The sequence below is a fragment of the Scophthalmus maximus genome, chromosome 2 (assembly GCF_022379125.1).
Source record: "Scophthalmus maximus strain ysfricsl-2021 chromosome 2, ASM2237912v1, whole genome shotgun sequence".
In the NCBI taxonomy this organism is placed as follows: Eukaryota; Metazoa; Chordata; class Actinopteri; order Pleuronectiformes; family Scophthalmidae; genus Scophthalmus; species Scophthalmus maximus.
Window position 1 is genome coordinate 22858960 of NC_061516.1, and position 26041 is coordinate 22885000.

Consider the following 26041-nt stretch of genomic DNA (forward strand, 5'->3'; position numbering starts at 1 on the left):
CCTGTCACGAAGCGAGGGGCCACGTGGTATTGGACGAGGTGTAAGTGCAATGGTGGTAAATAACATTGAGAGGCAGACAGGCGCAGGCAAAACACGCGGCCCTCATCTACACCGCGTATACTCTGCAGATGTTCCTGCAGAGCGAGACATTGTTGATCAATTGGCCAATCGGATTCCGCCATTGTGAACGTCTTCCCCTCTCGACATCTTTCCCCAAGGATCCTCCATGTCATCCATGGTGATGAGTGTGGACCACCCCGGGCTGACCTTTAACCTCACGCTGGTGAGGAGCGAGCCCACCTACAACCAGCCGGTCCAGCAGTGGGCGTTCACCTCCGACTTTGCTGTAAGTGCGGCCGCGTGGAAAGGTTTTTCCGGGGGGAGGGGGGCGGGTAGACTGATCCCCACCTTGCAGACTGATCCCCACCTTGTGTCCCCCTCTGCTCCATACAGGTGAGAGACTACTCTGGGACCTACACGGTGAAGCTGATCCCCTGTGCAACCGCCCAGAGCATGGAGTACGCTGTTCCACCCGTTTGCAGTCCCAGAGAACCTGTCACCTTCGACCTGGACATCAGATTCCAGCAAGTAAGGCAACTTACAACATTGTTATTTTTTGGTTTTGTCTTCAGAGTTTCTGTTTCTCTCTTCGTTGTTGCTTCTGTCTCTTCCTCTCTCTCTCTCTCTCTCTCTCTCATATGCCAAACCCCCGCTAACCGCGTCCGTCCGTCTTCAGGTGAGCGACCCGGTTGCAGTAGAGTTCAGTTTGAACACTCAGATGTTCCTGCTGTCCAAGAGGAGCCTGTGGCTCTCCGACGGCTCCATGGGTTTCGGTCAGGAGAGTGACGTAGCCTTTTCTGAGGGTGAGTGTCCTCCTACTGTACAAGCTCTTCAAAAGACGAATGACGACGACGTTGAATTTGCTTCTGTAAAGTTCGCATTATGTGATTTTCTCCCTCTGAGGGAGCTGTCAAGCTGAGTTGTGTGTGCCGCGAACATTATATCAGCTAAAGTGAGAGACTGACCCATGTTTATTTAAAGGAACTGACATCTGAGATTTAAGCCTGAAAGCATTACGTTTTACGTATATGTTGTTTGATAATCGCACCTGAAAGACCACACATATTCTTTGAAAGGATAAAATGATTTGGTCATTTTTGTTTCATCAGTATACATTGATTACTGTCACAGGAACTGACACCAGGTTGAAAATTAATCTTAAAAAATGAATAATGTAATGATGTGAGTACATTGGTTTGTACTGTATATGGATTTGTATTTGAATTGCCTAAACCGAAAAAAATCCACCAGCGTTCTGTTCCTTTTGCCTCCATCAATTTGAGTCCTCCCTCATTTCAGGCGACACGATCTACGGCCGCGTGATGGTGGACCCTGTGCAGAACCTGGGAGACTCTTTCTTCTGCAGCATAGAGAAGGTGTTCCTCTGCACCGGCGCCGACGGATACGTGCCGAAGTACAATCCGACCAAGTTCGAATTCGGCTGCCTGGCCGACTCTCCGTCACTGCTTTATAGATTCAAGGTTCTTGTGAGTATATTCAGGTTTCTTTTTTAATTTTGCACTTTCAGTACACGGAGAGATTATGGTGTTTTTGCAATGGAAGCAAAGAACAATTTCCTCTCTTGCTTTTTTCCCCTCCCGAATCTATCACGCGCCTCATCAGGACAAGGCTCAGCCAGAGACTCAGGCGCGTGTGTTTGGTGATGTCGGTTTTAACGCTGTGCTGGCAGTGGACGATCCATCAGCTCTGTCCCTCGTCAGACAGCCTGGGTCTGACGGCTTTAGGCTGGACTCTACGGCCATGTTTCAGGTACCCTAACATTTTACTTGTGAAGCAGAAGGGAGGTGTTTTTTGCGATTTAATCCTTGATGATGCGTCGCAGAGATTGGTGCCGTATGAATTAAACTGCCGCTCATCTCTGCAATCTTGACCAATTCCTGTTGCTTTGTATTGTGTGCATGTCATTTTTTTTTTGTCAACCGAACATACGTTTAAGATATGCATACTTTTGTGTTTTGCTCAGGTGGCTGCAGGCCGTGAGTGGTACATTCACACTATTTACACAGTCCGCTCCAAAGAGAGTGCGAACAGGGGCATTGGAAAGCGCAGCCTAGAGTACCACTCCTTGGTTTCCTCCAGCGGCGGTCTCACCCCGAGCGTCGGCGGCCATCGCTCCAGGAGGTCCGCTGGCGACCAAGCCCCGGAGATCGCGGAGGACATCGGAGCCGACAACAACCGCGGCACCAACATCATGCACCTGGCTCTGGACCGCGCCAAGAGGCGGGCAGGGGGGTCGAATGAGGTGTTTGCCAATGGGCTGGAGCCTAGCGAGCTGAACGCTGGGGAGGAAGAGGAGGGTCTGGTGACTGTGGTGGGGGCGCTGGTGGGGCTGCTGCTGACCGTCCTCGTCGTGGTCACCATCGCGCTCGTGCTGAGATCCAGACAGAAGGATGTGAAGGAGGGATGGAGGGAGGGCGTGCAGGAGGTGGTCAAAGCGTCCGTCAGTACGGAGCCCATGTTGGTGGTGAGGATGCAAGACTGCCACAACAGCTCCGAGGTCTGAGCGACGGATGTGGGGACAGATGGACAAAGGGATGAGGGAGCTTTTATAAAAGTTTAGATTTTTTTTTCTTCTTCAATTTTTAACTGATATCAAATTACTTTAACGACACCAAAAATCTGAGACTGGTCATACACGTTATTGGGTGTGTGTGTGTGTGTGTGAGTGTGTGTGTGTGTGTGTGTGTGCCTGTTAGTGGGAGGGGGGTTTCTACAGTATTTGATCCATTACGCACCTTGATTACTGTAACAGAGAAAACAGCACAAGAACACAGTCCTGTACACTGTCCGGTACACTTTACTTAACATTCCAACTTGTACTGCTGGTAGCATCGTACGTCCTCTGTCCCTCACTGGCTTTATGGTGTTTAAAGTGCCTGAAGCAGCTCTATATCCCTTCAGGACGGTCTGAGAGCGCAGCATGTGTCACACAGACCAAGTCGGAGATTTAATGTGGCAGGCCCAGCCTCGGTTAGTGGCACTAGACACTGTCACTGTGCAAACCGAAAGGAGCACTTCACCTCACAAAAGAACACTCGGATGTTATCCACCAGGCGTTGTGTCAGATTGCAAAAGATCAACTGGATTTATGTACACATACTGTCTAGCATTATTTTAAAGTAATTGCTGGCTTACAGTTGCACTGTGGATTCCAAAAATGAAAACAGTACCTAAACAAAAATCTCCCTTTATTCTGTCCTGAAAATTGTTCTTAAATCCACCCACACCATGGGATTATTACAGTGAGGAAAGAATTGGGGATTGAAAGATAAATATTGGACTGATTAGAAATACTGTGCACGAATGTTTCAACATTTAAAACCCGTGCTGCATGAGTAGATTAATTATTAATTAATGTTCATTCTAGGCTCACTTACTTTGTCCCGGGAATATTTGCCGGGACGTTCATTCTGGATTACACAGTGAGCAATATAAAAAGATGAAGACAATCTGGGAACACGATCTTATCTGTGAACTAAACATGCACGGCTCTCGCATCAGACTACTGGAGATGAACAAAAACCTCCGCTGTTGGAAATGTATGTTTATTAACCAGCCGAAACCTATTTCATTCATTCGCCACGTTTACTGTACTGTTTATTATTTTGGGGTTTAATGAGGAATTCCTTTTATGGATGTGTTGATCATTTGCTGTTGCTGCTGAGTCGGGGGTTGCGCACACTGTTCATTTTTCTCATATTGTGTGATTTACTCCACCATCAGTTCATCACGGCTTCTGTTACCACAGTGTTTACTGATATCCATCCTCGCAGTGCTGTTCCTCCACTGTGCGTTTTCTATGATATTGACATATTTATCCAAAAACACTTTGGGCGTAATGTTTTTTTATATACACAAATAACACTGGACAAGATACGTATGCATAAAGACACTCATCTCAGGAGTTATTTCATTTCCAGAGACTGGACTGTGTGTTGGAACAAAATTCACAGAATTGCCATTTGAGCATCTCTATGGAGCCACTCTCCACTTCTGTGTTACACTGCTAATAAGTGTGGTGCTGCGAACACGCTAATACTGTATTCATATCCAACGGTTTGACCCGTGTTCTTCTCACACTACAGTATGTTCCTGTAAGCTTTATTTCTGTCACTCGTGCTGTGTGGGATTTCAGTGTTCTGACTCATGTTTTTTCGAAAACAGAGGATGCAAACAAAATAGCTTCTCACAGATCACTCATGTCACCGAGAAAAAAAATTACAATTGGGACATTTAACATTATCTGCTATGTCGTTATTTTGTTGCCGTCGCTGGTGAAAATTCTTGTTCACGTGCTGTTAAACCTGTGTCTTTGGATATACCACATGCTGGGATCAGTGTTCCTCAATATTATGTCTTATTACCGTGTTGTGAGTCATGATTATGTTCTTATGTCCAATATTTATCAGGGTTGATCAATGTGATGGACATCAGCCCCGAAAAATCATCTGCGTTATGAATCAGCAAGGGATGCAAAGGTGTATGCAGCTTATTGTCTGTGACGCCTGAATGTGATTTTTAAAAATATTTTATTCTTTGGGCCCCGATGAATTTGGAAATTATACCATATCTGACATCAGATGCACTTTCTAAGTCACATCTCTCACACATGCCACTCGAAGCTATGCAATGTAATGTATAACCCCACAGCAAGTTATCCCCATGTATATGACAACTTTAGCACAAACAGTCAAACTTGATATTCACTTTGTGTCTTTTTATGAATGGGTTTTTATGTATATGTATTGAAGAATAAATATTGTTGCTTACTGGTAGGTTTGATGATTTAATCAGTGTTTGTGCTGAGTTACAGTAAGACTTGGGATATGGACTTGAGTCAAACTCAAAAATTTGGATTTAAGATTTTACTGCTTTGATAACGTGCATACTTGACATTTTTGACATCTTTTACTTGAGACTTAGAGCAAAAACATCCAAATCTCAAATGTTCTCCTTGTAAACAACGTACGAGCAGGCAACCGGCAATGTTGGCCTCAGCTATGAAGAAAAACAGTATACATATTTTAACGGTCTGCATTCAGAGACTTGGAAAACATGCCATTGATTTGCTACTTCTCCTCGAGCACTTGGAGACTTGACTTGGTTGGATATGAGTTTAGACTTGACCTAGACCAGTGATGGAGAAAGTCCAGACCCCATATACTTGGGGGGCGCACAAACAAGGCCATCACGTTGCGTATTTACTTGGACACTTATGGAAAGCCTGGAATTAAATGCTGTTTGTAATTAGTGTTTTCTAAGTAATTAGTGTCATAACATCAATTAAAAATTGTCGGAATACATTGGTTGAGAGACTGAACTACTTCAAAAAAAAATACTGGAGGTTCTCTGAGGGCCCTCTCACCGCTTGCAAAAGGGCCCGCGGAGACTGCTTATGTATAGGGCCCAGAATTTGGTGCTGAGCTTGAGATTGAGAAACAATTTGCCATTATTATGATGAAAGTAAAAGTACAGTTTATTAGACTGCGATAGTAACCGACTTCCCCTTTTTAACCAGTGGAGTCGCCCCCTGCTGGTTATTTGACAGAATACAGGTTTCAGGCACTTTCGCATTGGCTTGTCCTTCCGGACCCGGTGACCACATCCGTTTTCATATACTCTCTATGGTTTGTTCACAGCAGTTTGACCTACGTCTGTCTCTGTGTGTGTGTGTGTTCCATTATAAAAAAATATATTTTGTTCATATTTAGTTTTTCATATTACACGAAAACATATGGTTTGAAAAAATTAAAGCACAATATAAATCTACTAATGAACTATTAACTCGTCAAGTTAAGCATTAGTGAGACTAGTGAAGACATAGACACTACTCACACTACTTTTTTCCAGACAAAGTGTGCGTTAGTGTTTGTGTGTGTGTGAGTGAGTGTGTGTGCGCGCGCCAGATCACAGGAGTTTGTGTGCGCGCGCGCGCCAGATCACAGGAGTTTGTGTGCGCGCGCCTGTGAGCCTCGCACCCGTGCCACATTTGATTGGTCGAGAGGGAGAGTGACGCAGCACAAATGTGGCCGCTTCCTCCCTCCTCCACTTCCTGCAGTAGTTGTTGTGCCGCCGCCGCCGCCGCACCGTGAAAACATGGCGACCGCCGCCACCGGAGACGACCTGAAGAGAGAGCTGTCGTGCGCGATCTGCCTGGACTTCTTCAAGGACCCCGTCATCCTCAAGTGCGGTCACAACTTCTGCCGCTTCTGCATCTGCATGCACTGGGACGAGAATGGCGGAGACTACGGGTACCAGTGCCCCCAGTGCCGGACGGTGAGCCCCGACGCACGTTTTCTCCCTTGTGTTTTTGTTTGTTGTCCCCCCTCGAGAGTTGTGCTTCTTCAAGTTTGTCTCAGTGCAGCTGCTCGACGGTTGCTCTCGTTCCACATTAGCTACTCGCTGCTTTTCTCTAGCTACTGTTGCTATGATACTTAGCCAGCCGACTTTAGCTAGCTAAAAATGCTACGTGGGTGTTTAGCTATTAACGTAAAGCGCAATGTACGAAAAAGAGAATGCTGCGTTCCAGTGTACCCCGGAAGTCGGCATTGTCGTTCCAGCATGATCCCGGAATTGGGACCTCCGAGTCGGAAATTGCAAATGGAACTTCCGACTCGGGAGATCCGGAAAAAAATCAGCACCCCGACTTCCGGGTTCCGAGTTCCGCGGTAAACTGGAACGCAGCCGAAGTGACTACTGTGCTCGTGTTACAAGCGGATATCCGCGTTTCTCTCTCTCTTGATTTATTCAGTACATTCATTTATTTATTTTTTCAATTCATTTATAGAGGACCGTGATGTTCTCTATTATATTTTAATAAAAGTTGTTTTTAAAAATAAAAAAAGATCTCTCTTGTGTTTCTCTCTCTCTCTCTCTCTCTCTCTCTCTCTGTCTCTCTGTCTTGTGTTTCTCTCTCTCTCTCTCAGGTGTTCAACAAGAGGACCTTCACCAAGAACTACCTGGTGCAGAACCTGGTGGCCAAGCTGGACGACCTGGAGTGTCTGGGCTCCAGCTCGGCACTGCCCAAGCCCGTGAAGGTGGACGGCAAGTGCGAGCATCACGGCGAGGAGCTGAAGCTCTACTGCCAGACTGACAAGAGGCCCATCTGTGTGGTTTGCCGGGAGTCCAGAGCACACAGGTGGGTCGTGGTTTTCATTGTACACCTCGCTGGCTACAGGAATCTGTACAAATAATGAGACTTGCGTTCCAGTTTACCTCGGACCCCGGAAGTCGGGTTGGTGATTTTTTTTTTTTCCTGACATACCAAGTCGGAATTCCGACTGGCAGCGGCTTTCCATTTGCAATTTGCGACTCGGAGGTCAGAGTTCCGGGTTAACCCACCTCCGAATGTGGCTTTTGATATCCCATTTCAATGCGCCCTGAGAGTGTTTTCCCCTGTATTTAGAGCTGTCCGCCTGTGATCGGATCACTCAGGACAGCTGTTACTGCCAGGTGAAAACGGGGTCTTACAGGCTAGCAGTCAGCATCAGAGAGCGGTAAATGGCTGTGCTGTATGAATGTGTGTTTGAATGTGACTTGTACTGTAAACCCGCTTTGAGTGGTCAATAAGACTAGAAAAGCTTAATTTAAATGCAGTCCATTTACCGTGTGTTTTGCCGTGTGCAGCACAGTGCTTTCCGTTTCATATTTTTTGCCATTGAAAACTCTCAGACCTGTGTTTGCTGGCCTCCAAACTTCAAATGTACATCACATTGTGCCTTCAATTTGTTATACTATCAAACTTCCAGTCAAACAGTTTTGATTTAAATTTTCCGTATGGCCACGTGAAGCATTTGTAAAAGGGTGCAGTTGTGTGTAGGTGTAAGACTGTGTCTTTCTGTGTTAGAAACATTTCTTTGACTTTGTTCCATTACAAGCCCTGCCATAGATTGCTTCTGACTTTGAGGAAAGTGGTAAAGATGGATCACAGATCCATCAAAATGGGGGTGATGTCTTCCAAAGTAGAAGCCGTTTGATGGCTCAGATTCGCAGGGTTCACAGGATAATGTGAAAGAAGTTTTGAGTCTTTGTCTCAGAAGTGAATCAATGTAGCAAATTTGTCAGTTCCAGGAATTTGGCGCTCCCTAATGGTGGTTGCCATGGCAATCAAGGTCATGGCATAGATGTGATAATCGGAGCCTCCAGTTGAGAGAGCGAACAGTCATAACACTGGTGCGTGTCAGGCTCATTGGGCACACGCTCTTCCTCTGGCGAGGACATAGATTGCATAAACTAGACAGCATGACTTATGATGTGATTTCATGGGAAATTCACCGCGGGTGGGTTAGAGACACTGAGTGTAAACGCCTGTTTATTTATAAGCGTGTGACAAACTGCTCTGGTATAGTTGACCCATTTGTTTCGTTGTTTCAGACTCCATCAGGTGGCGCCGGTGACAGAAGTTGTAAATGACATGAAGGTAAAGCATTGTCTTATTTACCACAGCTAACATCTGTCTATTTTGATTTTATGTTATTGGTCATATTCAGATTTGTGCACATCGTATTGATGTACCTATTTGTTACAGATGGAGTTGAAGCTGAGTCTAATGGAGTACAACTGGCAGAAGTCTCAATGTGTGAAAGTTATTGCGGCTGATGAGCGCACCAAAAGTGAAGTGCGGGTATGGATTCCACCTTTTTTAATTCTTTTTTTCTTCCTGGTGACATTAACATTAGGTATTTGTGCTTGAATATAGCTGCTTTCAGACATTTACTGAAGTCGGGACATTGTCCTGAAATTTTCCGGAGGGGCCAGATGAGAGAATGCAAATGTTGCCTTGGAGATTTTCCAAGTGAAACTAAAAACAGGAAAATCTGTGGAGAATTCACAGTGAGCGCATTAATGACTGTAAACAGTTGCTTTCGGCAGCGACGCTATCGTCGTGTCCTCCCTCGCCTGCTCTACCCAGACGCCACAGAATGTTCTGGAGATTTTCCTTTTGTCTGACCCTGACTGTTGCTGCGTTCCTCACGTGTGAACGGCAAATTCCGTAGAATGTCTTGCCGCAGTTTTGCGTAGTTCATGTCTGAAACCGGCCTACGTTTGGTTCAAGAGGTCTTTCAAGATTACAACCTTCTCAAACTCTTCAGTTTAACTCTCACCGTTTTTGCAAGTTAACTTGCTAAAGTGCAAAGCAGCCTTGAGGCCTAACTATTTGTCATGAAGTGCGATTGCATTTGTCATCATCAATCTTTCCTCCTAATCCTCTGATCCTCTGTCCTGCAGTTGAAGAAACAGAGACTCAAGGAGAAGATTGAGGCGGACGTCGGCGCTCTGGTCCAGTTTCTGCTAGACGAGAGGGACTCGCTGCTCGAGAGCCTGGACGCCGAGGAAGTGGCCACCATGGCCGTCCTGGACGACAACCTGAAAACTGTGGAGACGGAGGCGGCCGCTGTGGACAGAACCTTATCTGATATCCACAGCCACATCAGTGGGAAAAGTAGCTTTGAGGTCAGTGCTTCTAATCAGACGTTGGATACACAGAAGTGGATTTAAACTTTTAAAAATCACCGTAGCGTGTATATCGAGAGGTGCCTTCCTTTTGAATGACATTTAAAAACTAATCAAAATGTGTCCTTTTTCCTACAGAACATTGCTAAGACATTCAATGAGTAAGTAGCTTCAACGTTGTTGAATATGAACCTGCAAAAAATCACCCCATTTAAAATGTTCTTTTAAAAACAAATTAACCTTTTTGTATAAATGTTTTTTCTCCTAGAGTCATCCAATGCAAGCCTTTTGCATCCCTCGAGCCAGTCAACTGTCAGATTGAGTTTACAGACTTCTCGGGGCCCTTCCAGCTCATCATGTGGAAGAAGATGATGCACGTGCTGCACACCAGTGAGTTTCCTCGACGCACACGCTGAACACAGTCGACGCGTTATCTTGACTGATCACACACAGATCCTATGGGGATGTTTACTTTGTCCTCCCCCGTACTTGCCCGGGTTTGCACCAGTTGCTGCAGCAGCTTTTCCCCACACTCCAAAGAAATGCAGGTTAATTGGCGTCTCTACACTGGTGTGAATTTGAGTTCGGGTGGTGCCGGAGTGTATCTCCACATCTGACATACGATTCAGTCCCTCGCAGTGCTGCAAAAGAGAAGTGGGCGTATATAACAGGTGGCTGGGTGGTTTATTTACTGTTATCTAATGTACAATTGATTTTTACGACACGGGCAAACGCCGATATGCTCTGTTCTTTTTGTGAGCAGGAAAAGTCCTGAAATTAAAAACAAAGTGCAGGTTTTAATTAAGCAAGGTTCTATACAAGCTTTACATTATTTTAACCCATTACAGGTTTTAGCTGTTTAAAAAAATAAGAAATAAAAATTTATCATTATCTGAATGCACATTTCTCAGCAAATATATGATTATTATTATTACTATAACTAATTACGTGTCAGTAGTATATTTGAACCTGGGGGAAGATGCTGCAGTAATGAATGTCAAATGCATTTCTGGTTTGCAAATCTTCAGTTTGTTGTTTTGTATGTATTTATTTTGGACAAAATGCCCAATTTTTTTATTCAATCACCTGCAGCCCAATGAAGGCACAAAGTGAATTAATGTCTCGCCACATCTCTTTTGTGCAGTGCCTCAGAACCTCACCTTGGACCCGGACACCGCTCACCCGAACCTGTACATCTCGGACTTCGACACCAAGGTGGAGGAGGGCCGCATCCGCAGCCAGGAGCCGGAAATGCCGGGCCGCTTCACCCGCTTCTGCGGCGTGCTCGCCTTGCCCGAGTACGCCGGCGGCCAACACTACTGGGAGGTCGACGTGAGGGACAAGGGCGTGTGGTACCTGGGCGTCACCACGCTGTCCAGCAACAGGAAGGGCTTCGTCAGCCTCACCCCGTCCGCTGGATACTGGAGCCTGTGTCTGCAGGACCGGCTGTACGCCAACGAGGAGGACGGGCGTATCCTGGTCGCCGACTACTGGAACTCCCCCCGCGTCGGCGTGTACCTGGACTATGACCACGGGCGCCTTAGTTTCTACGATGCCGTCACGATGAAGAGACTGTACATGTTCGACACCTGCTTTGAGGAGCCCGTCAGCCCTTTCTTCAGCCCGGGGAAAAACGACCCGGGCAGCCGGCTGCAGATATGCCACTATTACTGAGAGCGCAGCGACGGCGTCCTTCTAAGCTAATTGTGTAAGAGTCAACCTGTGTATGCCAGTGTTTCCTGATTTGCTGTCGGCAATGTTTTAAGGGTTTAGACACGCACTGTAGGCTTACACCCCCCTGACTGCTCTGCAGCGGGGGGCTCGGAGAGGTGCTCTGCTGTTTTTATATCACCGTGTCTGGCGGGATACAGACGCCTCGCATGCTCTTGGCGATTAGAGCTTTACTGTACATAAAACAAAATGTTTGGCCAAGTTTACTCCAGGCAGGGTCGGTGCTCCTGCCCCGCCGGGTAGACCCTTGAGATATCACATTGATACTTGTTGCCAGTTTTAAGATTCCCCTCATTCATTTTAGACTGAAGAAGAGTCGCTCTGTGCCGACGGTGGATCAGAATCGCGTGAGCCAAATGTGTTCGTCTTTTTACTGCGATTTCTGCTCTCGGAGGATGATTTGACCTCCAGGAACCAACGGCTCAGGTTGTTAGTTTTGTTGATTTCAACATCAGAACAGATAATTTTAACTTTTTTAAAATCATCTTTACTCATCCTTTTATTTATTTTTTTTAAATTCTGCACACTTTCACTTCTCTGTGGTATTGCTCTGCGTCACTTTTCACTGCTTGTTTTTGTGAGCAGTCTTACTGATGGCGTGTTTAGCTTTTGTTTACGCCTGCATTTGTCCCTTAATATATGACTGGTTGAACCTGTAGTTGTTGTAAAATACATTCCATCACAGTCAGGATTCGCCTCCATGAGCTTGGGGGACTGGACTAAAACAAAAAGCTTAATCTGAAAAAAATGAATATTTGGACAATTGTATGAATTTTTGTCCTTTTTTTTCCTTCTTAAATGTACGATTTACACATTCTGAAGATTATAATCGTCATGGATTTTTATTTTTTTGCTTCTGCACTCGCCATCTTACACAGTCAGTGATAATATTTGAGGAGACCAACGGTCGATCTCAAAAGACTGCTTTTTATTTTCCTCAAATGTTGTCTCCAAAATGCTGTACCTCAGTTAATACCTATACATTTAAGCTGATTTTCACTTGTGTTCAGCTACGCCGTTTTTTGAGATGTCTTATTAAGTGTGACATAAAAAAATGATCTTGGTAAATCCTGTTTTTGGCCCTTTCCTGCTTACAGTAGTGTTTCTCAGTTTACAATGAATTCAGAAAAAGGCTTAATTTTTTTTCCCCTGTTAACGCCTTTACCATCAACTTGCTTGCCTCACTTTGCTCAGTGTTATTACCAGGTTAGTAACTTCCACTTAAAATATAATAATCTTTTTTATGGTTGTAAAAAGTTATGTTTTCTCATTCGTCATCAAAACGATCTCAATGAGTAAAATTGAATAAGTGAAACTCCTCCAACAAAGTAAACATTTGTGCTTTTACAGAATCAAAGTATTGAACCGGATCAAACATTTCCTTCTCGGATTAATTTTTGCTCATTGCACTGGCTGCGAATTTTCTGTGTAAGTTACTGGTGAGGACTCCTTTTTGTTTACACCAAAAACTACGCCATGAATCTGCAAGAGTTCGCCGCAGTGTCCAGACCGCTGCCTGAAGTATGAGGCTTCTCGACGGGGTTGTGGCTTCTTGTTTTCTCACCCTCCTTCTCTTTTTGCTATTCCTGTCCGGCATTTGTCTCTCTGGGGCGGCGTGGTGTCTGATTCCGTTTTCATACTTGCCAGAAGAGGTGAGAAAGAAAAACAAAATGCATCTCTTCATCTGCTGTAGTGATGACGGGAGTTGTGATTCTTTACACAGACGTGGTTTTAATGAAATGACAGAGACGCTTAACCATACAGAGTGATGTACATGTATTAACACATGTATTAACACGAACTAGAGGCAGAAATTGATTCTCGACAGGTTTTACTGGGCTTTTCCCAACAGACCAACCAAACGGTTTGTAACGGCGTCTCATGTGACCCCGTGCAACAGATGCTGGATGTCACTATTATTATTATTACTTAATTTGTTAACAGTGGTTTTGACAATTTTCCAATGAACATCTTAGTATCTGATATATTTTTGAGGGAATTTTTTCTAACTTTCAAAAAGATTCTTCCTAATTCTACAAAATGGTAAATAAAGTCCTGGTATGAATGTTAGTTGTGTTTTTGGTAATTAAAACCAAAAAATAATGATGCAGAAATGTTTAAAAACCTAATCCTGATCCTGATATAACATGAAATGACCATTCATCTTAAAGATCTCGTGGGGGAACATGTTGGTAATGAAGGAGCAAAGCAGTCTTTTTTTAGTCAAGCTCCCAGTTATTGTAATAAGCATGTAATTTATTGCATTTGCAGCTAATAATTTTTTCACTAAAGTCACTAAACAAAAAACATATTGCCAGTTTGGGACTCTAATCTATCTGATTCAGATCTTCCCAAGGAAATACACAACCATGCAGATTTATAATCTCTCCCCCCACAAAAAAGGCAAATAAATTTCTCAAGTTATCATTCTAACCCATGCACCAAAACAATCACTTCATTAGCTGAAGTCTGGATTTACAAAACAGGCCATTTGCACGACAGCTGGTAGTGATATTCCTTTAATATTTACAATCATACCTTTGCCATGATTACATAGTGATTACGTCTTTGTAAGACGGGCCTCCTGCAGTATACAGTAGGGCTGCACGTGAATGGTTGATGCGGTGTCGAATTGATGTGCTTCCTCTTATTTCACACAGATATAAGATGGTGGGTTACGGTTACAGGTGAGAGACACATGCCAGTTAAAAATTTGAAAAGAAAACATAACTAAATCCGTCATTACACAGTTTTGTAATTGAATGGGAGAAGCGGATGCAAGGACAAGTATCGGGGAGACAGATGGTTAAATCATGAAACAGTTAAAAAAAAAACCCACCTTTTTGTCACTGTGTCTTAGCTGGTGTTGTGTTCAAAGCACAAAGCAAAACTACTGGGAGATCCATGATAAAGGTTTGTGTCAGCTATAAAAACAAGAATATTATTGTGATATACAGTGCACTTTCTGATTATGTTAAATGATAACTATACACAGAGGCATATATTACTCTTGCAAACTATATAACTCTATTCGTCATTCTGTGCAATTTTCAACGACAACTTACGACGACGTGTTTTTGTTTTGTTTTTCCGGAAGAAGGAAAAGTGATGTGAGAGGCTAAAGAGAGAGAGAGAGAGAGAGAGAGAGAGAGAGAGAGAGAGAGAGAGAGGGCTTTCAGTGCTTCAGGTCACGAGGCCTATGTACAACGACGTTTGGCAAGGAGGAGAAAGCTCAGATGCACCGATTAGAAAAATAATTTGTAGAGCAAATTATGTAGAAAATAAAATAAAAAATAAACTAAGTCCTTTGGGGGAAAAATTAAATAAAAAACAGAGCAAATAATGTGTGCACAACACTGTTCCGTCGACGTTTGCAGGCAGGTCATTTATTTGGCATGACGTTCTACTGTAAATATTCCAGTGTTGAAATCCTGGATTGAGGCTACAAAGTGAAACAACATGGACGTCAGATCCACACACACACACCGAAATATGCATGTGTGCGCAAAAAGTGCAAGAACTAGCGGGATCAAATATAAAGAAGTTTGTTTTGGTTCATAGACGAGAGAGAGAGGGAGAGAGAGAGAGAGAGAGAGAGAGAGAGGAGCGGACTTGATGTTAAAATGGAGCTGGTGCAGATGTTGAGTTCCAAAAAACTTTTTCTTTCTAATAACTTGTGCTTCTTGATGCTTGTCTTTGGTTGCCCCAAACAACAAAAACTTAAACATGTTGGTTAGACAAAAAAAAAAAAAGTGCACTTGTCCAGAGTGATAAGGTGCACAATGAAAAAAAATAAAAATAACCGTTTCTTTAAAAACAACACAATCCTGTCTGTGAGTGTGTGTGTGTGTGTGTGTGTGTGTGTGTGTGTGTGAATTGAAAACTAAGGCAGTGACCACGGGTCAATTTTCTTTTCTTTTTTTTTCCAAGAAAAGGCCTGGGCTAAGTTACTGCGATTGCGGAGCGTCCTGACCTGGCTGACCCCTGCATGTTTTTGCTAATTTAGAAAGTTGCTGGCTGCTCGCAGTGTTGTCCATTTGCAATTGTTATCAATTGTCGGTGATACAATTTGCTGTGTAACCACCAACTTTGGATGTGTTGCCGAAACGCCTTGTTCCACGGGCTCATTCCCATTTCAGGTTTTTCCCTCACTTGGTCGACAGCAAACCATGAATGGTCAAATAAGAAAAATATGTAATTACAGCTCCTTTTTAATCCTTAATAGGCACGTGATTTAAACACCCGTAGTCTATTTCATTTTGCGTTGTCGTGGTTTGTGTTGTCCTTCATGTAAAATGCAAATTCTTCCTTTGCTCACATTTCTTTGTAATTTGTTTTCAGCTCTGTGCGCTGCGTCTTCCAAAGATTGTACAGACGAAAAGGAAACGGAGGATCAATTCATGGAAGCCGGAGTCACTAGCCGGCGTGCGGCCGCGTCCCAGCTCCACGTCGGCAAGCAGCGATGTATGTTAGGACGTGAACTCGTCTGAACGGGAGTCGTGGCAGCGGCGGCGGCGGCGGCGGCGTCCTCCCTCACTGCAGATACCTGTAAACCTTAAAGCAGTGGTTGCCGGAGTCGGCGACGGCCACGTTTCCGTCCGAGGTGAGTGCGAGGCCCTGGGGGCCGTACAGTGGGTCTGCTGATGTGTTGATGTAGGACAAGAAGGAGCCAGCGCTGTCAAACACCTGAAACGGGAGAACACACACGCGTGCGCTTCAGTGGCCAATTCACTTCAGACGATTCATGAATCGAGCTCCACGCCGGAGAAACGTCCGCTGTCGGACTGAGCGCGGCCCGCCTCACCTGGATTCTGCTGTTGCCCCAGTCGGCGACAATGATGTTCCCGTTGGCGTCGACAGCCACACCGGTGGGCGCATTGAACTGGCCGTTGCCTTCGCCGTGGGAGCCGAATTTGAACAAGAACTCCCCGTCTGCACTGTACACCTGGGACGGGGACTCCGGTTTAGAAGGAAGTTCTAGTTGCGCACTGTGACGCAATGATGTAGTCGTCGGAAAATGTCATAACGTGGGCACATGTCCATTTGAACGCAGGACAGAGTCTTACCTTCACAGAGTGATTGTGAAAATCGGTCACGACGATTTCGTTCTTGTTGTTCACTGCGACAAAGTGTGGGCCTGGAGGAGGAGGAGAGAGAGAAGCGGGTCGGTGTGGACATTTTGCCGGTCCGCGACTGATTCGCGTTCTTTGCACCTTTCCCTCCGACTGTTAGTAGGCTGTTAAGACAAATTTGACCTGGCTGAGCCTAAGGGCTGCAGTTTTTCGAGAAGTCTGGTTGCTTTTCTTTCATGCATTAGATGCTATTAGTTTTTTTAAAAATCAAAACAGTTCTAAAACTCATTGTATATGAAAAGGCTCATGCCTCTAGGGTTCAATTCCCTCCCTTTTCTAAAAAGAATGTGCAATAATTTATTGTCTCAGCTCAAAAAGGTAAAACTGATGGTTTCTAAAATATATATATATTTTTTATTGTCTTACGGAGAACAGGGAACATTGGGTGAGTCAGAGCAGTGAAAAATCACGCACGCCGATCTCTTCAAAGCCAGTTACACAGCAAACGCAATGCATGGGACAAAAAGTGTTTGACTATTGTAATAGGAAGTGATCAGCACGATGGCGTTTGATCTTCTTTTTTTTTTTTTCTCTCTCTGTCGTACAGGCACGGCTTGATCCAACAACAAGTTATTCAAGAGAAGACGTGAGACACAGAATCGGGGGGGTCGGGTTAGACAGAGGGCACTGCACTGTGGGATTAAGGTCGCAGCAAGGCCACACTTAGTACTTACTGAAAACCGGGCCAGATTTATTAAAGTTTGGGCCAAGTTTTTCTGAAGTGGAAAACAGGAGGAAGAACAGAAAGTTAGAAAGAAAGAAAGAAAGAAAGAAAGAAAGAAAGAAAGAAAAAAAAAAAAGGTCGTCAGAGATATAAAAAAAAAAAAAGGATAAGCAAAGAAGAAAATGAGAGCGCGGCGGTCGGCACGGGAACAGTTTGCGTGGGGCGCAGGGGTTCATCGCGTCACCTGGTGCAGTCCGTGCGCACAAGGCCTGCGTTCTTCTTTTTAAACAGACTATAACATGTAACAAAACATGTCAGTCTGTGTTCAGAAATACAACAACAGCAAATGTGAGAGTGTCACCAAAGGAATCAAGAGGAGAATTGAATTGAATAGAACTTTTAGACCAGTGGGCAGGACACACATCGTGCTTCATGGGGAAAATAAGGATGTGCGTCATTTCCCACTTTCATAAGAGACGTGTGGGCGAGCGACTGTAAATGTCCCTCGTGCTGTTTCTCTGCCCACAGCTGACGTTTTAAACTTGCACCTTTGTCGGTTAAAAGCAAAGTCGCAAAAACGCGCCGCAGAACTCTTTCAAATCCCCACACACATTTAGTGTCCATACAATGGTCTTTGCTGTCGCGTCTTATGCTGGATAGATTAATCTTGACAGATTCAGACGCTGGGGGGGGGGGGAAAAAGGAAACGGATGGGTTACGCTTCAAGGCCTCCTCCTCCTCGTCCTCACCTGCGAACTGTCTGTCCGACGTCCCTCTGCCCCCAAACTTGGTCACCAGCTTCCCGTTGGACTGAAAGATGAAGACGCAGCAGGCCTTGTTGTCCACAGTGATGATGTGTCCGTTCTTGTCCACGGCCACGCCTTTGGGACCCATGAGCCGGCCCGCACCGATCTTGTTCTGTGACACGGTAGCACAGGAACGGCACTGCTGTGACGGTTAACCGACGACCCTCCCGCGGCCCCGCGCGGCGGACGCGTTTCTATTCCCGTCCTATGAGATCTCGGTGCTGCATTTGACACGATTCTGCTACAGAGATCAGAGCGCACGATCGGGATTAAAGGGGCAGCACTAGAATGGCTCAAGTCATACTTGTCTGATAGATTTCGGTTTGCTCACGGTAACAGCAGGCCTTCCAATCAAACAAAAGTGAACCGTGGAGTTCCACAGGGCTCCGCGCTGGGACCTATACTTTTCACTCTTAATATGCTTCCCGTAGGTGAAACCAGAAGAGCACCACATACATTTCCATTGTTATGCAGATGATACCCTTAAAATTGAATTGAATTGAATTTGATTTTATCTCTTTATCTCTTTGTTATGTTTCACCGAAGATACGCAGGATTTTCCCTTCGCTCTGGGAAGGGGCGGGCCAAGACGAACTCAAGCCCGCCTTGCTTACCTTTCGCGCAGGCGCAGTGATCTCACCTTAAACTTGCCGTCGGAGGAGAAGATGCTGACCCATCGATTGTCATAATCCGCCACCACGATGTCGCCGTTCATGTCCACGGTGACGCCCGTCGGCCTCTGCAGCTGCCCCGGAGACCGACCTCGGACCCCGAACCGCATCTTGAACTGGCCGTCGTTGGAGAATATCTGTAACCGTTCCCGTCACAGAGCGTGTGAACATTGTTTTTTTCCTACTCCTACACGTGACCGCGAACGCATGCGCGCCCTCCCTCTCGGGGTCCGTCTCACCTGTATGCACTGGTTGTTGCTGTCGGCCACCACCACTCTGCCGTTGCTCGAGGCTGAGATCCCCTGCAGATTGGTGAACTCTCCCTTCTCTCTGCCCCGGGAACCTGAGGATTCAATCACTCAAATGATTACACGCTCTTCTGATATTGTTACCTTTTCATCTCAGTGTGGCATTTCTCCCGTTTAGAGGTTTCGGACAAAGAAGAAAATCGTCTGGGTCACTGGGTCACTGGGTCACTGGGTCATCATATCTGTAGTGCTGTTCAATGAACATGCAGGGACTTGAATATCTGGTTGAGCCAGCAGGTTCTCTACCACACCGATGATATTTTGCACTTGTATTTGTTTGTGGCAGTTACATTATCTGGCAAGGAAGGGACGCTCTGATATCAGAACTTCAAAAAAATGTAATATTGCAAATAAGCAATCACCAAAATATCCTTTTCAAAGCGTCCATATTTGCTCGTTGTTTCGTTTCTGACCTCCTGACAACATGGCTTGGTGTGCAGCGTTTCATCTTCTGTCGGGACTCGAGCGAGTTGACATTCAATCCTACAGTCGACCGACATGACGTGGTGCTGCATCTGACGGGTCTTACCCACTCTGTAGATGAGCTCATCTTCGATGGGGTTCTCCTTCTTCTTGGTGGTGCTGTACATGCTGGAAGGCCGTCGCACCGCCTTCTGCCGTATGTGGCCGCCCGTCCCGCTGGGCGACTTCACCCTCCTCTTCACGTCGTCCGGAGACTGTGGCACGTCGGAGGGCTTCACCGCCCGCAGGCGGAACGGGCTGCCGCGCACCGGCTGACCGTACAGCAGCAGGGCGAAGGAGTGCTCTCCCTCGGAGCGCAACGTGTAGCCCACCTCGTACGTTCCATTCTTATTGTCCGTGACCTCGGGCTCCGCGGCGCGGCTCCCGTCAGCGGACGTTATCTCCGCCTTCAGAAGAGCGTTCCCCGTCCGCACCAGCTCCCCGTTCTGCACGAAGAACAAAGAACACCTCTTGCAACACGGTTGCTGCTTCTGTGGCAGCACTTCCTGCAGACCCTTCACACGCGCCTCTCAGCTTTGCTTTTGATGATAATAATCCCCATTAACTGCCGGGGAGGGCCAGAGTTGCCACCATAAAATGACTTGGCTTCTTTAGAAAACAAGGAAAAAACTAAAGTAAAATATTCACAAAAGCAACTAAAGCAAACGAACAACAGATTAAAACCAAACCAGACCAAACTTTGAAGCTGCTCTCCATCCTACGCACGGTTCACTCTTCACGTTATCACATTGAATCACATCAAGCCTCGATAACTGGAAGACTGTACTTTGTCTTTTGTCGTCACAGTAACGGTGTGGTGCAGCCCGGTCGCAGCGTGCCGGAGGCCCTCTCCCGTGGCGACCGAGGTGTGAGCCACGGCCGCCGTGGTGAGGAGAACGCCCAGGTTCTGGATGGAGCGTCGCAGACCTTCAGTCTCTATCTGCAGCGCACAGAACACAAGACTCGGAACATTTTCTAATGCAAACCAGAGGGTCAATGTTAGATTTAAAGCCATCAGATCACCATAGATACAACTGGGATGTGACGCTCGTGTTGTGTCTGCCGGATGTTAAAACTTGCTAAACACAGCTTTTGTGTCTATATTCTACAGCAATCCACATTTACATCTTCACATTACAACTTGAGATCATAGACTGTATATATATATACATATATGTATATATACATATAAATATATATGTGTTTATATGTAAACATGGAAAACATGACAGCTCTGCAAAAAGTGAAGCCAAAAGATCTGCATCGCCCCCTGGCGGCCGGCTTGAATATAGCTCATAAACAGCAGACGGGACATAGGCCAAATTAATAAGTTAGTGTACACACCCAAAAAAAAATTTTTTTCCATCAAAGAAGGTTTCTCTGTTTTTTGTTAGTTCAAATCACAAATGTCAAAGTGTTCATTTCTCCAGGAAGTTTTGTTTTTTAAATAAGGTATTTATATGCTACAAAAATGGGGTGAAATGTCATGATTGACGGCTGAGACTGACTCGTGATTGGTCGAGTCCATGTGTCGGCGGGACTTTGATACACGACCGTGCTCCCCGATCATAACTGCGCAGACTTGGGCTCCAAATGTGCACGATGGAGTCGCCCATTTCCAGGATGTTTTGGCTTCATTTTCGTACAGCGGGAGGAAGTGGAGACATGTTGTCCATCTTTATACACAGTATTCTACCCAGACCTTTGAGGGCGAAGTAGTGATTGAAATTGCATAACACGACCTAGGTCAGTCTGGACAAAAATAATCAAGATCGAGAACGTGGAAAATTGTCTGAATCGGAAGAAGCCGCAGTCGATACCTGACAGTCCAGGTGCGCGTTCTGATGCGGCCTCTCTGGAAAGTCGTGTCGCGCCAGCGCTGTGACCCGCTCGCTCATCTGCTTCTGAACCAGCAGCACCTGTGTTTTGCAAGAGACACAAATTGTATTCCGTCAATTTTTTCTCTCTGCAAATGGCTCACATCCTGCGTCAGATTTGATGGCTGATTCCCAGGCGAGATGTGAACTGTTTTGTTCGCTTGATTGTGCGACATCACAGTCTGCCCGCCTGGCTGCCCACCTCGGTCGCACTGCCGTGGCTGAGAGCCTGCTCTGTGAAGCTGCAGCTGCTCTGGATGTGCTCCTTCCCCTGGAGGAGAGAGGAAAGCTGGGCCTGCAGGACCTGCCCTCAGGTAAGTGGGAAAAGGGGGAGAACAAGGTGAGATACTGTATCTAAAAAAGAGAGGCGATGAAGCGTCTTCCATTAAGTCGGCGGGCCGAAGTATACGTAAATAAAAATAATAATAATATATTTGAGTTATAAAGCGCTTTTCATGGACCCAAAGCGCTGAAATGAATAATAACGCTGACATGAACGTGAGAGATGTGAGCGTGCGTCCGGCCATGAGAGGGCAGAGATGCGAGTGCGTGTGCATGCATGCGACTGCATGCGCCACGTGCAAAGGCGCACCGACCTTCTGCTTGGCGCTGCAGATGCTCTCCAGGTCTGTGATGAGGGCGGCCTTGCGCTGATGCAGCGCCCGCTCCAGCTCCTCGAACGTGCCGGTGATCTCTGCCACCGCCTCGGCCTTCCTCTCGTTCAGCTGGCGGGAGATCTCGCCCACCAGCTCGATGGCGGCCGCCAGCTGAGGGAGCCTGCAAGCGTCGTGCGGGGGGGAATGAATTGTGGATATTTATAGATGCAGAGATATGATAATTTCTGGTCAAACGTGGTTTGATGGCAAACACCGAATCTGGGCCCAAGGCCTGAGCGACACCCAGTCGCCCGATGTGAAGGATATATTCTAAAAGCCTCATGGAGCCACCACCTGCTGCGTATGGCATCCAGCTGTGTCTTCAGCGCGGCCTTGTGCTGCTCCACCACGTCCCGCAGGGGGACGGTCACGTGCTCCCCGTGCTCGGCCTCCGTGCAGTCGAGACACATGGCCGTCTCACATGACTCGCAGTAGAACTCCATCACCTGCAGGGGGAGACAAAGTGAGTACATTTACTTTTCTCCCTCACTCTCGCTTGCCATTTGTCGAGTTCTGCTTCTTTTTTGCATCGGCCGTTGTCAGACATGAAGGAGGCGGGGTGGTCTCAGCGAGGGGTCTCCCACCTGGCCCTCGTGGTTCGGGCAGCAGAGGGGCTTCCCTGCAGCCGCAGCGCTGACCGACTCCAGGACGCTGCAGGCCTCCGGCCGCGAGCACTCCGGGTCTCGCTGGAGGATCTGGGTGAAAAAATATGTTGTGGGTCTTTTTGTAGTGAACAATGAAATTTCTTTTCCATTATTTTTGTGGCATTTCTTTCCCTTTATTTGACAGTGGGCGGCTGCCAGGTGACAGGAAACCAGAGGAGATAGAGAACAGACAGATGACAAACAGCCAGAGCTGATGTGGGTGCGTCGGCAAACAAATTTGCCGCCAAAAATAAAATAAAAGGAGCCAGTTGAAGAAGGAAGCGCTGTCCAGAATGACATCAGTCTGAAAAAATGTGCTCCCCTCTGTTTAACACTAGGAGTGGTTCTCACAAAAAAACAGAATCAGCATCACATTAAAACAGTACAGGCTGTTATTAAGGTTTTTTTTTTCTTCCCCTTAATATTCTCTGCTTTGTTGTTCTACCTCATCATTGGTCAGGTCTATTAGGATTCTTCCTTTGTTCCATATGACGCAATTGAAAAGTCCCGTTGGCCTTAAAAAAAAATCATTCTGTGCCTGCGACTTGATGGAAAAGAAAAAAAAGGGATTAAGAGTCAAACCTCCATGAGATTAGTGATGAAGAAGTTGTTCTGCAGAGCGCAGACTCCTTTCTCCGGCAAGATGGACGTCTGCCGGCACACCGGACACGACAGCGTCAGGGACTCCGGGGGGATGTAGTTCTGCAGACAACTGGGGAGGGGAGGAAGCAAGAGTTGGAGTAAAAAAATATATACCCGGGCATTGCTTTTGCAGATTACTCTTATTTCAGAGTGAGAGCTGTCACCTTAGCACCGTAACTGGGGGACTAAGTGGTTCTCCTGTCCCGATAAAACAGAGCGAATCCGAGTCTGGCCGAGTCCCATTTCGAGCATCGGTCACAAATCTTATCCGGCCACCGGGCCCCCAAAGGTTGAGGAGGTTGTAATTAACATCCGTTAACCCCTTCCAGCCAAAAACCAAACCCACGGCTCAGCGAAGCACGGCGGCGACGTGCGGATGACACGGCGCTCCTGTATAGTCTGCAGCCTGGCTGCCAGCCAGCACGCGATGCACAACTCATCCTCTGCGACCACGAGTTCGAGGTCAGTGTCGAGGAAGAGTCCCAGCGGTTGCATGACAACCTGCGGGGTCGTCGTCTCGTTGCCTAACCCTAACCCTCGCAGGCCGAGTGCTTTACAGTAGCACAAATCTTGGTTTACCTAACTGCAACACTCTGAATAAATCACCACTGTTTCGTCTTTGTTTGTCCGCCAACCAACTGTGCTGTACGTCTACATGCCTGACGACGGATGCAAAGAGGAAAAGAGGAGCAGGATTACATCGTGATACCGCAGCAGCGCATCGAACGTAGAAGGGGCCCAGCGGGGGCTTTTTTTTGCTCAGCTCAGCTCCCCTAAAACCCCTTAAAAAACTCCCTCAGCCCGTCGCAGCGTTAAAACATCGCGAAAATCCGTTCACCTCGGCAGGGCTCCGGATCACATGTCATCCGGTTAAACCGGGGATTAAACTTGCCCTCGGGTGGGCAAATGCCCCTCTCACTGCGTGGAGGAAAAAGAAAAAGAGAAGAAAAAAGGATTTGTCCTCTATACTTTGTGTGGCTTTTGAAAACCATTCCATAAATATTGACTTGATCATGGGTTAGGAAGTAAACCAGCCCGAAACATAATCCCGGACGACATTCCCCTCTCTTCATCCTCCGTCCTCCCGCCCTGACAAGCGTTCCTCCTCTGCTTCGGCACGGACATGCCCCACTAAGTATCGCCCGAGGGGGTGGCGTCTTTCTAAGGAACTGAAGGTATTGTAAATATATATATATATATATATATACATATATATATATATATATATATATATATACATATATATATATATATATATATATATATATATATATATATATATATATATATATATATATATATATATATATCCCAACAATGGGGCTTTTCTGTCATTGGCGGCCCCCCGACGCTGAGGAATGCAATTATCCGAGTGGAGTCAGTGAGGAGAAGTGCTCTGAGCTGTTTAATTGTGGGTAGGGATTTGCAACAGATGAGGTCCTTCTATTACGGGACATGTATATATTAGACAAATCCTTCAGTCATGGGATAGGGGGAGGGCTGCGCGGTGGCGTAGTGGTTGGCACTTTCGCCTCTGGGTTTCGAATCCCGACTCAAACCAACCGGGGCCTTTCTGTGTGGAGTTTGCATGTTCTCCCCGTGTGTGCGTGGGTTCTCTCCGGGTTCTCCGGCTTCCTCCCGCAGTCCAAAGACATGCACAATGGGGTCAGGTTCATTGGAGACTGTATGTCTCTGTATGTGGCTCTGCGATAGGCTGGCGACCTGTCCAGGGTGAACCCCGCCTCTCGCCCAATGTCAGCTGGGATTGGCTCCAGCCCCCCCCGCGACCCTTAAATGGATAAAGCGGTAGACGATGGATGGGCTAGTTGGATAGGACACGGATAGCTACAGCTATAAAAAAAAAGAAAAGCAGACGGTGTGGGTTTGTGTCACGTTCAAGTCGGTCATGCCTTTTGCCAGTGTCCATTGACAACGGAGAGATCACAAACGCTCAGTTACCTTTCGCAGAAGGTGTGCAGGCAGGGCAGGACCTTGGGGCTGCAGTAGTGATCCAGGCAGATGCTGCAGACCAGAAACTGCTTGTCTATCTGACGCACCACGGGGCTGGTGCTCCCGGCCTCGCGCTGCGCCATGGCAGAGGACATTTAAAGCCGCGGATGACGGCAGCAGTTAGCCTGCGGGGGAGACAAAGATGAAACGGATGAATATTTGCCTATATTTGTCCATCAAAGCTCTTTTTTTTTTGCTTTTGTTGAGTATCACTTTCGGGGGGGGGGGGGGGGGGGGGGGGGGGGGGGGGGGGGGGGCGCTAATGCCCAGCAAACCTCCCACTGGAGGCACCAGGAACCAAAGCTGTTTAATTCCTTGATTAGTATAAAGCCGTGTCTATTGTCGCTGTGTTGCTTCTGGGTTAATTCTAGCTGAAAGGGAACAGTGTGAAACAGAGACTGTGCAACAGCCGTGGACAGAACCGGACCGACCGCGTGCCCGCCGCTTGACGGACATCTCAGTTGACACCAAAACCGGAAAAAATAAAAGGAGACCAGAGGTTTTTGTAGCTGAACAATCTGTAGTTAAATGAAAAAAAAAACAACACAATAATGCATTAATAAAAACTATACAATACCACATCCCCAACACAGAACACACTCCTGATGCCCCGGACCAGACCTGTTGTGACAGTTAAGTCCGCTCATGAACTTTTTACGCACACACACACACACACACACACACACACGCACACTTTGTCTGGGGAAAAAAAGAATGTGCTGAGTAGTGTCTATGTCTTCACTAGTCGCACTGCTGCTAAACTTCACTGAGTTAATAGTTTGTTAGTAGATTTATATTGTATTCTATCCACACGTGCTCGTCAAAATATTTAAAAAAGGTATAATGTAACACACAATTTAGCTGTATAGAGGAAAATGACCTTTAATATTATTCGCGCATGTTT

General features: G+C 46.3%; 3 protein-coding genes across 8 annotated transcripts in view; 2 read left to right on the forward strand and 1 right to left on the reverse strand.

Moving 5' to 3' along the window:
* frem2a (FRAS1 related extracellular matrix 2a) overlaps positions 1-5961 on the forward strand; it is a 57278-nt gene extending 51317 nt beyond the window's left edge. The window contains exons 19-24 of the mRNA XM_035625197.2: positions 219-346; positions 454-588; positions 737-863; positions 1360-1547; positions 1684-1830; positions 2045-5961. Of these exons, the coding sequence (XP_035481090.2) occupies positions 219-346; positions 454-588; positions 737-863; positions 1360-1547; positions 1684-1830; positions 2045-2584 (1265 nt within the window). The 3' untranslated portion in view covers positions 2585-5961. The remainder of the gene's footprint in view (positions 1-218; positions 347-453; positions 589-736; positions 864-1359; positions 1548-1683; positions 1831-2044) is intronic.
* Positions 5962-6104: 143 nt separating this feature from the next.
* trim47 (tripartite motif containing 47) lies at positions 6105-12333 on the forward strand. Its single transcript, XM_035625199.2, has 8 exons — positions 6105-6357; positions 7008-7219; positions 8455-8500; positions 8609-8704; positions 9310-9534; positions 9673-9695; positions 9803-9924; positions 10679-12333. Exons 1-8 carry the CDS (start codon positions 6178-6180, stop codon positions 11206-11208), a joined length of 1434 nt encoding a protein of 477 aa, XP_035481092.1. The 5' UTR covers positions 6105-6177; the 3' UTR covers positions 11209-12333.
* Positions 12334-13768: 1435 nt separating this feature from the next.
* Positions 13769-26041, reverse strand: part of trim3b (tripartite motif containing 3b) — a 28012-nt gene continuing 15739 nt past the window's right edge. For 3 of the 6 annotated variants that reach the window (XM_047328101.1, XM_047328103.1, XM_047328098.1), the window contains 16 exons: positions 25087-25262; positions 23068-23197; positions 22426-22536; positions 22136-22287; positions 21782-21962; positions 21388-21489; positions 21129-21227; positions 20096-20248; positions 19376-19754; positions 18778-18881; positions 18508-18675; positions 17811-17979; positions 17072-17113; positions 16332-16402; positions 16070-16210; positions 13769-15951 (listed from right to left, as the gene is read on the reverse strand). In XM_047328101.1, the coding sequence (XP_047184057.1) occupies positions 15799-15951; positions 16070-16210; positions 16332-16402; positions 17072-17113; positions 17811-17979; positions 18508-18675; positions 18778-18881; positions 19376-19754; positions 20096-20248; positions 21129-21227; positions 21388-21489; positions 21782-21962; positions 22136-22287; positions 22426-22536; positions 23068-23197; positions 25087-25232 (2301 nt within the window). In that variant the 5' untranslated portion in view covers positions 25233-25262 and the 3' untranslated portion in view covers positions 13769-15798. The remainder of the gene's footprint in view (positions 15952-16069; positions 16211-16331; positions 16403-17071; positions 17114-17810; positions 17980-18507; positions 18676-18777; positions 18882-19375; positions 19755-20095; positions 20249-21128; positions 21228-21387; positions 21490-21781; positions 21963-22135; positions 22288-22425; positions 22537-23067; positions 23198-25086; positions 25263-26041) is intronic. The other 3 variants (XM_047328090.1, XM_035625198.2, XM_047328097.1) reach the window with 3 other exon arrangements.

Bases quoted from the DNA above. Each gene is read 5' to 3' on its own strand.
- trim47 (XM_035625199.2), top strand. From the start codon at position 6,178: ATGGCGACCGCCGCCACCGGAGACGACCTGAAGAGAGAGCTGTCGTGC. The intron at 6,358-7,007 runs GTGAGCCCCGAC...TCTCTCTCTCAG, and splicing joins AGTGCCCCCAGTGCCGGACG to GTGTTCAACAAGAGGACCTT. The intron at 8,705-9,309 runs GTATGGATTCCA...TCTGTCCTGCAG, and splicing joins GCACCAAAAGTGAAGTGCGG to TTGAAGAAACAGAGACTCAA.